This window comes from Poecile atricapillus, chromosome 14 (assembly GCF_030490865.1).
Source record: "Poecile atricapillus isolate bPoeAtr1 chromosome 14, bPoeAtr1.hap1, whole genome shotgun sequence".
Lineage (NCBI taxonomy): Eukaryota > Metazoa > Chordata > Aves > Passeriformes > Paridae > Poecile > Poecile atricapillus.
Window position 1 is genome coordinate 10,286,743 of NC_081262.1, and position 12,650 is coordinate 10,299,392.

A 12,650-nucleotide genomic window follows, 5' to 3' on the forward strand; every position below is an offset into this window, starting at 1 on the left:
TGACAGAATATTCTTGTAACTTTATAGAAGCAGCTTATCTGTTTAATGAGTTTGAAGTCTTTAAGATGCTTTATAAAAAAAAGGGAGAAGGCAAAAAAAGACAATAATTAAATGAAAAAACCTGAAACTCAAACTGAAACCTAACTTAGTTAGCACTAAGGTAAATTTATCTAAGATCATAATCAAGGATGAGAACAGTATTTAGATGGTAATGCTAATTTTTATTAATCCTGTGGAATTTATATTCAGTGACACAGTGATCTGCTTATAAAATTCAAGGTTACTTTTGTTTCCCTATCAGCTTTATCAATTTTTAACTTCTGTAACTGGATACAGAGGGGATTGTATTTTAGCATTATGTCAACTAAACTAGTCCAGTGAGTTTAAAAGAACAGTCACTTTGTCAAACTTTGGAAATGTTGCTTATGATGACGCACATAAATATTAGAGTTAACTGTGTTTTGGAATAGAAAACATAGGTGATTTATTTGTGTTTAGGCAGCCTGTAGAATAGTAATCCTTTTGTCAGAGGGGGAAGAAAAAAATCAGCTGTGTTTAAACTGCTCTTAGTTGTTGAACTCTTTGCTTTTTATTACAATATCTGATAATATGTTGGCTGCTTCTAATACCGGCTGTACAAAGTCTGTCTCTTTATCCTGAACATGATTAGGAGATTAAAAAAAATAAAATAAGGCTTTATTAAAGAGGGGGAAAAAACCCTACCCATGTTAAGCTGATATGGGAATGTTTTCAATTGGAAGGTATTTTAGCTTTGTTCCTAGAAATATGAAACCACTTCATATTGTAAATAATATTTAAATAGTCATTTCCTGCATGCATTTGAGCATAGATTTGATGCAGCTTTAGAAGTGCGTGCATGTGCTGATCTGTAACTCAAAGTCTTGTGGTGTTGTTGTAACAATTTACAGACCTTTTAATTCCACATTTGACTTGATGGCAGGATGGGGGAGTGTACTTGTGGGTGCTGGCATCTGGCTAGCATTGTGTGTAAAAACTTAAATAAGTGACTTTGTTTGCCTTAGGAAACACCAACGAAGGAGCTGGGAAGCCGTGAGATAGATGTGAACGGGGAAGGTGCTGGCAGCTCTCCTGTTCCATCTTCCAGTCCTGGTTACTTAAACAGATTTGCAAATTCAGAAAGCTCAACAGATGAAGAAGGTACATGAATATATTTATGCACAGCAGGGCCTGAGACTGTTTTATGCAGAGTCTTTTATGAGAAGTCATTAAACTATACGTGATCTGTAAATTCACTGGACCATGTTGGCTTCAGCTTTGCTTCCTAAGCACGCATTGCAGCTGGGCTCAGATTCCCTTGTTCCTGAGGAGCAAAGCTGGGATGTGGTACTGGTTGTTTATATATTGATGTGTCCAGGGTTGCCTGAGAGGCAGCCAAACTGGGTGACAAATCTGTGACTCCCTGGGCTAGAACCCTGCCCAGGGCTACAGGGTTTGCTGGGGTTAATGCAATTTTCCAGTCTGCTTGTACAATTCTGGGTGACCTTACATGACATTACTGTAATGCTGCTTTTTTTCTTCTTTCTTCTTTTTTTATTTTCCTCCCCAAGGTGGGGGTTTTGAGTGGGATGATGACTTCTCTTCTCCAGAGCCATCCTTTATATCCAAGGCAGCTAATAGTCTCATTGGTTCCAAACCATCCCTTCAGCCATCAAAGTACTTCTCTCCACCTCCACCTTCCCGGACTCTTGATCAAAACTGGTCACATTCATCCCCTTATTCCAGATTCTCCATCTCTCCTGCAAACATGGCGAGCTTTTCTCTTACACATCTTACAGATTCAGATATAGAGCAAGGAGGTAAGTAATTTAGTTATAATAATTACTTTAAAGATACAAATTAAAACATTATGTAAAGATAAAAGTAACAGATACAACAAGTCTTGTTCTATTTAAATACCAAATGTAGAAGTACATTTTTAACACTATAAAAGTTTGTCTGGTCTTGTGTTTCAGTTAAGACATAGTTTTCCATGGAGATTATTTGTATCCAGGTTGGTGCAGAGTTGTGGTTGAATGACCTATGGAACAGTTACAGGACAGACTCTCAGTTTTTGTGTTAAGAACCCTAGTGCTGTGTTTGTGTAACTGAAACTTCTGCAATCCTGAAGCACATAGTGTTGCACCTGCGACACTATGGCATTTATTCTGGTTATTGCAGTGCCTTAAGTCAAAATTGTGTTTTCATTGCACAGGATGAGGATGCCAGGAGCATAATGTTTCTGCTAGTATTGTGTAAGCTTATTTTACAGTTCAGTTTCTTTTCATATTGCTTTTTAGACATTGCATTATTGACATTCTCTCAAGAATTGCAGCGTGTTTTCTAGAGCTATGAATAGGATAGCTGTTGTTAGGAGAGCCAAACAATCCCTTCAGAGCAATGTTGAGTACTAGTGGTGTTTATTAACGAGCCTTCTTGTCAGTAACCAAAAGCTTTTTTTAACCTTTGATACATTTTTGAGGGTTAAGAGAAGCAAAAATAAGCAAACTCGAATCAGTTTGGCATATTATTAATCTTGATAACACACTGCATTATTAAAAATAAATATTACTGATTGCAGAGCCTTGCAAATGGTCAATGTCTATAAATATGTAATCAGTGTTATATAGAGTTGTATTGTTCTTGTATTGTGCTTACTGATTAGATAATATTTGCTGCTTAGTAACTTAGAGATAAGAGAGAATATTTTGGAGATCCTATGTTGCCTTATGTGTCCTAAGAAGTGACATTGAACTGTGTGATTGAAGCAGATGTCTATGAATAAATGAACCAAATGTTTACAGTAGCTGAAAGCATAGGGAAAAATTAACTAAAACTTGGAAGGGCAAAACAGCAGAATGCCAAGTTCTAGCAAGAGTCTTGCAAAGAAGTGAGGGTTGTGCAGCAGAATCTTATTGTATCTTATGACCTTTCCTCTACTAATAGGAAGCAGTGAAGATGGAGAAAAAGATTAAATCAATTTAAACTTGCTCGGACTTCATACATAAAACACATAGACTTTGTGTTTGAACCTTCTTTATCTAAACTCTGGATCCTCCTGGAGTAACACAGGTAATCAAGAAGTACTGAGAAACGGAAGTAAACACTGAAAGCAATGATAAATCAGGACATTAATTTGAATGTGTATTTAACTTTGTAATGTATTTTTAAATCAGTGCAATTTTGCTTTTCATTGAAAGACGATTCTGCCGCTGTTTTCAAGTACTTGAAGTATTTTTCAGATAACTTAAACAAGTAAAGCAATTACACTACAGTCTGGTTTATGTATGAGATTGTATAATATTCTTTTTATATTTTTCCATGTAGTTCATTATCTATTTGAACATACACCTGTTGTAGAATTGTGTATAACTGTCCTGTGCAACAGGTGGCTGTGTTGATGGAACTGTATGAATGGTAGTTGATCAGTAGTGAGCCATATTTATTCAAAAAGATATCACTACATATTACTTTGCTTATTACAATTGCACTATGGATTATTCTTCCTTTATTTCCTGATGATGTACAGAATCAAAATCTTAAATCTTTCAAGGAAAATGAGACAAGTTGAATTGGCCCAGTTACCCAGTTTAATTTGTCCTTTTTGTAGCCTTTGCTATGCACGGTACTTGTAAAACATACATAACTTCTGAGTATTATGTTAGACTTGCTGAAATCTTATATTCAGTACCATTTCTAAAATGATAATGGTTATAGAATGGTTGTTAGTATTCATGTTTTATAGGAAACTGGAAAAGAATATATGATATACTCTGGAATTTTTAGATGAAAGAGATAATGTCTCTTAATTCCTAGATATGATCCTACTGACTGCTTAAACTGTATAGCATCTGACTATATCACAATTAAGGGCCTTCCAGTTCTTACTACAATTTCTGCCTTGGAGAAAGAAGAGGAAAAATTGGCTGTACAAAACTCTGGAATTTATGAATCTTATAAAAAGACTAATTTCAATAGACTGGATTTGGGTACACTTGGCCCTTCGGTTGTACATTCTGTGAATTTTGAAGCTCACTCTTCTGCCGACTGCAGATCGGGGCTCCATTCAGAGGCGTGTGGTAAACCTACCTCTCGGTGATGTTATGACAATTAAGATTTTGATTAATGGTTAATGCCCAGTTTTGCAGCAGTTATAGGGCCAGATCCATTTTAAGATGTTTTCAGAGCTCCATGATACATCGAGAAATGCATCCTGAACAAAGGCTGCAGTACAATAGGTTTGCTCAGAAGCCTGTAGGGAAGGAAAGACAGTGTGGGGGCTTAACCTTCCTGCTCTGCCATGCATTCAGCTGATTTAATCCTCTAAACTGCTCGGAAAAAGATACCCTTAATTATTACTCCAAAGTGAGTTAAGTTGAGAAACAAATCTTTGACTTCTTGGAATGCCTTACGCAGTTCAGACCTGTAGGAAACACTGATAGGAACTGTTTACCTGGCTTTGTGTTTGTTTACGTGTACTAAAATACAAATGCACTGAAATGTGAAGTACTTTGTATTTTAGTGGCTGTTTTGGCAGGGCTTGAGATAATGGTGGTCCAAGTGCTCTGTGTCCAGATCCAGTCACCAGAGAATTTTCATCATATAAAGATGGGAGGACTAGATATTTTCAGATGTGTGATTTCTTTTTTTTTTGTATACCTCTGTGTTAACTTTGATTTCTAAGTATGTTTTTAAAATGACAGGACTATGTTAATTGCTTTTTTCCCAGCATTATTTAGCCCTTAAACCAGAATGGCTTCCATACTGATTAAAAGGGAATGATTTATTTATCATGTTGTTTGAAGTTGCCAATGAATTGAGATATCTTTTTCTGATGAGGCACTCAGGTTCAGAGTTAGTGAGAACTGTTCTTCTGCTCTTCAGTATGAAGTGAGGAACTGAATTTTCCTATGGACCTTTCCCAAAACATTATTTAGAAGGCAAAGTCAAGTAGTTTTTTAATACAGGCTTACAGTATATACTGTAGAGGGTTTAAGGAAGCTGTGTGCTACTGAAAATACTTTAAAATGTTGGTAATAGACCTTGTGCACAAACTATTGCTTAGAAATTCCATAATTCCAACATTAAACTCCTTGATACAGCTAGATTTAGGGTATCCCATCTGTCTTTAATTCTCACCGTAGTAAGAATGAAACTCCATAATGGTCTGCAAAGAACATGTGGGCTTGTTTGCCTTGTGGTGAAAAACCTGTCAGACCTGGAGTTCAGCCTTAATTTTGAATAAATTGATTTAAAAAATAGTCCTGGGTTAAATAAAAGCTTATGCTTCAGAATGTTGTAATTTGGTTGTGCATTTTGTTTCTTGTCATTCTGGAAAATCAGATGTTTATCTTGCACATCAGGAATTTCCTTTGCTTGATGGAAATCTAAGATTTTTATTCTTTACCTGGGTTTAAACAAAATCTTACACAGGAAGTGAAAGTTTACTCCTTTGTCCAAATGGACTCATTGCTAATGAATTGCCAAAGGAGCATTTTTTTCCAAAACTAGATATGTATGATATTAAGCAAGGTAATGTCCTTTTTAGCTGTACAATGAAGAGAAATAAATATTTGAAGTTACCTCAGATTACTTAAACATAAATTTTAATTTCAGTAATCCAGTGGGCTGGATTGCAATAATATAAACTGTCTTTTGGGGTAAAAAAATGATACTTAAAGATCTGATCAACTACTAGCAATACTTATATATTTGCCTGGCAGTCAAGTGGCACAATGAAGATGAATCAGTAATTCCAATGTTACACTATAATGAGGGGATTTGTTCCAAATCATTCATTACACTCAATGTAATTTCTTGCACTAGCTACTTAAGCCTGGTCTCCATTTTAGAAGTACATGTATCTATTTTCAATGGTTTATTATGAGGACTGGTTACAGCTTAATTCCTTCTCTAGTAGAATACCTGGATTGTTTGAATAATGTCTCAATTTGGCTACTAAAGGTGTTTAAAAGATCTGATTTTTCCCACCTAAAGAAGCTTGTTTGAACATTAGGATCTGTAGTAAGAAGCCAAGAGAGCAACAAGAGTGTCCAGTTTCAGTGGAAACACCTGTACTCTCCCAAGTCCCCCAGCTGCAGATACACTGTGTATAACTGCATTTATGGAAATTGCCATTTTCATGGAAATGAGCAGATTTAACTGTTTTTTCATATCTTTGTTGATGCACTAATGAAAGCCATTTAAGCCTCATTCTTTTTATCAGTATTTTTAGCAGATTTTTATGTAATACTCAATCTTTCATGAGGAGGCTGGTTGGTAGAAAGACTTTTTTTCATGATTAAGCACTATCCTAAAATGTCAGCATTGTCAGGTGTCAGTGACTTGGCTATTTGTGTTGGAGCTGGTGAAAGGTGGAATCCAAGTACATTAGCCTTATAAGAAATAGCCTTAAATAAGAATGGAGTTACTTCAAAAAATTACTTCAGCTTTAAGTCATACATGTTAATGGTTTTGGTACAAAATGGGAAGAAATCTAGAGGAGAGTCAAACATCATATAAACTTATTGAAAATAAGTATTTGTAATACCAGCAGCCTGTTTTTCAGAAACTTGAATATGACTTACAGTTAGTTTTGTTTATGAAATTGTTTGAACTTGCACAGATGTAGGTGTAACTTAAATAATAAATGGTACTGATGTGTGTGTATATATAATGTTTAATTCTATTTGTAAATGAGAAACTATGTAACAAAATCATAGGTATGAGGTTTTCCTATTGTAATTTAATACAGGTATGAGGTTTATGGCAATATATCATAGTTACTGAAATTTCAGGTCAAAATGTCTTTAAATTGTGTACATTTTTAAATTGTAATTTCTACTGTATATTGATTATCATGCATAGTGTGATTCAAGAAACTGCTTGTAATTTAAAAATATTTAATATTAAAAATAAAATACAGTTATATATTTATAATCTCTTTGTCTGTTTGTTCATTTTTAAACAGATGCCAGCAGTGTAGTTCTACTGTAAGATATATTTATTAGTCTCCTGAGGTTGAGAAAGTTCCAAAAGCTCAGAGCAACAGTTCCAGCAGATGAGTCCGTGCTAAATAGTGTAGTCATCTTTAAATTCTTCCAGTATCATCACACTTGTGAAAAATTCAGGTAAAGTGTGTACACAGTCAGTAGCAAAGCGATAATTAAAACAGAAACAGCGTAATTCTGAATACTGAATTTTGCTTTCAATTATAGAATTAAAGATATGTAGGAAGAATGGGGATTTTGAAATTTATAAATTTAGAAAATGGGTTAATGGTGTTTTCTCAGTGTTCATTGAATTTCTTCCTAGAAGACTTGCTTGGGTTTTTTTAATCTAAGTGCGTGTGCTGAATGGATCAAAAATCACCAGGTAAATAAATGTAGTACTGGTGTGTACTGGGAGCTCATTTGCTGCGATGCTGAGGCTGTTCCAGGCTGGGCACTCGGTGAGGCAGGAGGAGAGTGCTGCTTTTGAGGCTGCCGATGGCCCAGGACAGCCCTGGCAGTATTGATGGAGGCTCTTGTGGAAGCCCCCACTTCACATCGCAGCTGTTGAGTGCTGGCACCTGTTGTGACCTGGGAATGAGAAACTGATATCAAGATGACTTAACTGCATTAGGTAAAATATAACTACTGGGCTGAAATTTGACCGAGGGTAGTGGTCATTAATGAGAACAGATGCAAAAGATCCCATGGCACTAAACCGCTCACCTTATATAGAACTTATCATCAAAGAATTTGAGAACTTGCAATCTCTATGAGCAGCAAGTTCTCAAAGAGATGCCGGTGCTGTGTCTGTGGGCCTGTGTCACACGGGTGCTGTGACAACTTGCAGAACAGAGCTGAGACAGACTTTGTCCTCCTCCAGCCGGGGACACTCCAGCTGCTGAAGGAGGCACTGGGGGCCGACCCCTCCTGTGGGGACAGAGCTGTGCCTGGCTCGGTGTCACTGACACCCGCGCTGCTGCTGTGCCGCCGGCTGCTGCCTCCCGGTGCCCGGTGGCCCGTGTGTCACCTGTGGCCACCCCGGGCACGGGCGGGAGCCTCGAGCGGGGCGCTGTGGCCGTGCCCGGCCCCTCGGAGAGGTGTATGGGCTGCCCGGCCCGGCCGCGGAGGGACCGGAGCTCCCGCCCGCCGGGCCCGCCCCCGCCGCTAAAGCCACGTGTCCGGGGCAGCGCCGGCCCCCGCGGCTGCCTCTGCCTGCGGGGCTCGGGCAGCGCCTGCCCGGGGCTCCTGGGGCCAGGGCAGGGCTTGCGCCCCTCGCAGCCTCCTGCTCACAGACCCTGGCTCGCTCAGAGGACACGCAGCGTTCCCTCCCTGTTTCCCCCACAGCCCTTGCTGCTGTTCCTGGCTTCCCCTGGGTCTCTGCTGTGTTGCCCCTTGGGCCCCAGGCACGTTCTCAGCAGCTGGTGGAGTGGTAAGTCACAGAAGAGGGATGCCAGCCCTGGTAGATGGCTGCAGAGGATGTTAAATGAGTTGGTATTTGGCTATTCTCTCTCTGGTTTCTCTTGACCACTCCAGTCTGTTGCTCCTGATCCCACCACAACCTGTTTGCTCCTTGCACACTCTTGTATGACCTTCCTGGGACTCCCAGCAGCTGAGCTGGGGCTCTGTAAGGTTGCTTCTCTGGGTTACAGCAGTGGCAGTCTGAGCGCAAACCTGCCAGCTAGGCACCTTGTTATCCCATGATACCCCATTTGCTTTTGCCCAGCCTGCAGTTTTAAAGACTACTTTGCTCTCACAGTTTGCTGAAGCTTCCTTTCTCTTGGATCTTCTTCCAACTTTCTCTCTTGCTGCCTCTATGAACCCCCTCTTCAGCAAGTCCTGTGGGCTGTTTTCTTCCAAACAGCAGCACTCCCCAGCAGTGCTTCTTGTCCTTTGGCAGGGAAGCTCCCTGTCCTCTGTGCTGTCCTGTAGCTGTGCCTTTTCTGCCAAGTAAGTTACACAAAGGGTCCAGAACAAACTGGTGCTTGCCTTTGGACCTGTTTTCTCACTGAAGATACCTGTGTGTCTCCAGCATTTTTTTAGGCTGCCACAACACAAGCTGCTTTGTGCTGTCTTTCACGTGGGTGCTACCCTAACCCAGCTGCTTTGTGAATTCCTGTCCTGTTTGGTAAAGTTGCCTCTTTGGTAGTAAGGAGTCTGAGGATAGCCAAGATGTCCTCACAGGCAGAGAAATGATTCACTGTGCAAGCCCAGCAGCTGAAAATGGCTTTAAAGACATGAGAAACTGAACATGGCTTTAAAGAAATGAGAAACGAGACAGGAGGTAGTGTTTACCACAGCACAGCTGGGACCTGCCACCACCTGCTCCAGCTGAGGTTGATGTCTTGTACTGGAACAATCTCACATCTGGGGCTAGGTTTTTGTTCTTCTTTTTCCTTCATTTTTTATTGGCTCACCAACTCTCAAACTGCTTCTACACAATAGCATCGGCATAAAATATATTTTGTTTAGATCAAACCTTTTTATAACTACATGAACTGGAAGACTGTGGAAGGAACGTGGTTTAGGAATGTCTCTTAGTAACAGTGATCATTGGTGTTAGAGGCAGGGTTGCTGTGGTGCTGTGGTGCTGTTGTCTTCAGATGCAGTGTGGGCACAGAGTATGGGCTGAGGGGGGTAAAATATCAGTGCTGTCATCTAATGCAGAGGAAGCAACATTGCTGTGTCTTTTTGGGTAACTTGGAAAATAGCCTGCTCTGCTGCTGTTGATCTGGGGCAGTAACTGCAGTTAAGCCCTGCCATTATTGGATTGTTGTTGGAAGAGGGAAGTACTTTTTTTCTGTGGGTGGGTGGTAGGGACTAGTCCAGAACACAGAAATGCTGCAGCTGAAAACGTGGCTGGCTTGGAGCTTCTCCCTGAGAGTGTGCCATGTTTCCCTCTAGTGGACTTGTTTCACAGTGGAGACTTGTGCCTACAAAGATCAACTAACAGGAGTTCAAGGAGAAATTACTTTGAATAAGAGCCTGAGGGTACCCCTAAGCCAGTATTTGTACATTGAAGTGGTGCATGGTTTTATTATAATGTGGAGAAGTGAGGAGTTGGGAGACAGCAGCATAAGAGATCAGAGGCGATGTGTTACCAAACCTGACTGACTGTTGTATTCTGCATATTTTTTGAGTTGTGGTTCACTTTTCTACAGAAAGACTGAATTGACTTGGAGACCATTTTCTCTTATGTACAGTGATAAAGGAAAAATCTCTCTGCTTTGAGGCCTGTTTCTAAGAAAGTAAAGGCATCTGTTTTTCACCAGTAGGTGGTTCACTGCATCTTTGTTTCACTGATTCCGTTCACTTGCCCTCTACTCCCTCTGCAAGCTCTTTCCAGCTGAATATTGGTGTTATATTTTTACAGCACATTGATAATTTATACCAGTCCATTCAACAAAACATGAAGACTAAAACCAAAGGGAAGAAACAAAAGCAAACTGTTGACAAAGAAGCATTTTCCGAAGAGCCAGCCATGAGAAAAAAGGAACTGGTGAAATGTTTGCGACGCAAAGAAAGGAGGAATGGGGCAAATAAAGAGAGCAGCAAGATCCCCACAGCCAGAGCCAAGCGTCCTTGGAGCAGTAAGGACAGGCTGTTGAGGAGGCTGGAAAGCAACGAACGTGAGAGGCAGAGAATGCACAAGCTCAACAACGCCTTCCAGGCCTTGCGGGAGGTGATCCCTCACGTGAGAGCTGAGAACAAACTTTCCAAAATAGAGACTCTCACACTGGCCAAAAATTACATTAAATCCTTGACCTCCATTATACTCAATATGTCCAACGGACACTTTCCAGCAGTAGAAGGGATGGGAGGAACCTGGGGATCCAAATTGTACCAGCATTATCAGCAGCAGCATGGGGAGGATGACCAGGAGGAACATCTACAGAAATATTCCACATAGATTCATAACTTCAGCCAAAACACCAACTGCCAGCTACTACTGTCATTATTTTTCCTTCTTACATCATATTATGTGTCATAACCTAGAGGTTTCAAGAGATTATTTTTGCCTCTAGTCTCTCCTTTTTTTTCTTAAAAAGACAAACAGGTAATACTCATGGATACTGTTTTTATACGGCACGTTAAAAAATTATCTTAAACCCTCAGAATTTTTCAGAGTATAATGAATGTATTTTTGTGGTGTGCCAGGGTCTGGAAACCTATCCTGTAACACTGGAGTTGACTTGAAAATAGTGATTTAATAACTTCTGAAAATTAACCTACTTGGAGTAGAGTGAGTTGAGCCTTTAAGGTCTGTGTCACCCTAGTTCCTTGGAGGTTGTTGAGAATCTTGGCTGCATCTCTGTTCACCAGCCTTTCAATGACTCATCTACTGTGCTAAAGAGAAGATTAAAATTGATGACATAATTTGACTGACTTGGTGACTGAAGTGGCACATATGGGAAATTGGTCACCAAATTTGAATATTTATCTTGATATTTAACCTCTGTGGATCTGCCCTACTAATTTTGAACCTTGCAAGGCATAAAAACATCTTTTCATGCAAACATCTGCAAAGCTTTCTTAGATTGTAAGCTCTCTAGAGTAAGGACAGTTCTGATCTGTGTTTCCAGAGCATCTGGCCTCATGGAGATTTTCTTTAGTGGGTGTCTGGGTGCCCCTGTAATAAAAATAATAAATAAGGGACAAATTATTTAATTTTTGCCAAGACAATGATAAAAATGCTTTAGTATAGTTTTAAGTTAGACAATGCTCTGGCCAGTTTAAATTATTTGCTAATGAAACCTGTGATGTGATCAGGTTCTTTCTGGGTTAGTGTTAGATTCTGATACTATAAAACAATAAATGAAGCAGAAACTCTTCAAAAAGGAAAATGAGCTCTTTTTTTCCCCATCCCCTCTATCCCCTTCTGTGGTAAAAGTTTTATGTCACTGAGGAACTCTGATTTCCTCCTGTATGCTCATACCTGGGGCACCTGAAGCTGGAGTGGCCTCGGTTGGAAGTGTGGTGCCCATGGAGCCCCTGTGTCACAGCTTCCCCACCCCACCACATGCTCCATGGAGCAGGAGGCTGCTGCTCCGTGCTGTGGTGGCACAGGAAACATTTGGCACCTGATGCATCACTAGGATTGATCATGGTTTGCGGTATGGTCGTTTTCCTGCAGACGAGGGCAGTCCAAGGAGGAATGGGGGCTGAGGAAAGATTTCTCAGATCCATCACAAAAGGATTGTGCTGCATTGTGCAGTTTGGAATGGGTTTGTAGTTTGCTGCAGCACAGCTGAGGGGATGACAATGTAATTCAGAGTGAAAGGTGAGGTTTCCCACATAGGCTGGTAAGAGATGTGAATTATTTTTCTCCACCACAGCAGTCCATAGCTATGATGTAGAACAACAGCATCATTTATACATGTGGTTGCCTTACTGCAGAAAGCATTTGGATCCTGCCTCCGCCAGAATTTTCTTAGTGGTTGAACTGTTTTCACATTAAAATAAATTCGATTAAGCCTTTCTTGTACTCAAGTGTTAGTGAAAGAGTTGCAGTCTCTTAGAGATTTAACTTGCCACTACAGTGCTGGATCTTACTCCATTCACCAGCTGCCCCATGTGGGTAAATTATTCCTCAGTGTATTTTATACACTGATTACAATGGGTCAGTCAGTAACACCAAGGCCT

General features: G+C 40.1%; 2 protein-coding genes across 5 annotated transcripts in view; both read left to right on the forward strand.

Annotated features, from left to right (window-relative positions):
- LMTK2 (lemur tyrosine kinase 2) overlaps positions 1-7,122 on the forward strand; it is a 41,897-nt gene extending 34,775 nt beyond the window's left edge. The window contains exons 12-15 of one of the 3 annotated variants that reach the window (XR_009278756.1): positions 1,044-1,179; positions 1,590-1,838; positions 2,965-3,090; positions 6,989-7,122. Coding sequence is in view for 1 of the 3 variants with exons in the window: in XM_058849537.1 (XP_058705520.1) it covers positions 1,044-1,179; positions 1,590-1,838; positions 2,965-2,993 (414 nt within the window). In the remaining 2 variants the exon portion in view is untranslated. Of the gene's footprint in view, positions 1-1,043; positions 1,180-1,589; positions 1,839-2,964; positions 6,953-6,988 lie in introns of those variants that run through there. The other 2 variants (XR_009278755.1, XM_058849537.1) reach the window with 2 other exon arrangements.
- Positions 7,033-11,933, forward strand: BHLHA15 (basic helix-loop-helix family member a15). 2 transcript variants are annotated; one of them, XM_058849540.1, is made up of 2 exons: positions 7,033-7,148; positions 10,381-11,933. In XM_058849540.1, exon 2 carries the CDS (start codon positions 10,417-10,419, stop codon positions 10,915-10,917), a length of 501 nt encoding a protein of 166 aa, XP_058705523.1. In that variant the 5' UTR covers positions 7,033-7,148; positions 10,381-10,416; the 3' UTR covers positions 10,918-11,933. The 2 variants fall into 2 exon arrangements, with proteins under 2 accessions (XP_058705523.1, XP_058705522.1); XM_058849539.1 differs by lacking the exon at positions 7,033-7,148 and adding an exon at positions 8,218-8,439 and having other exon boundaries at positions 10,381-11,932.
- The last annotated feature ends 717 nt before the right edge of the window (positions 11,934-12,650 follow it).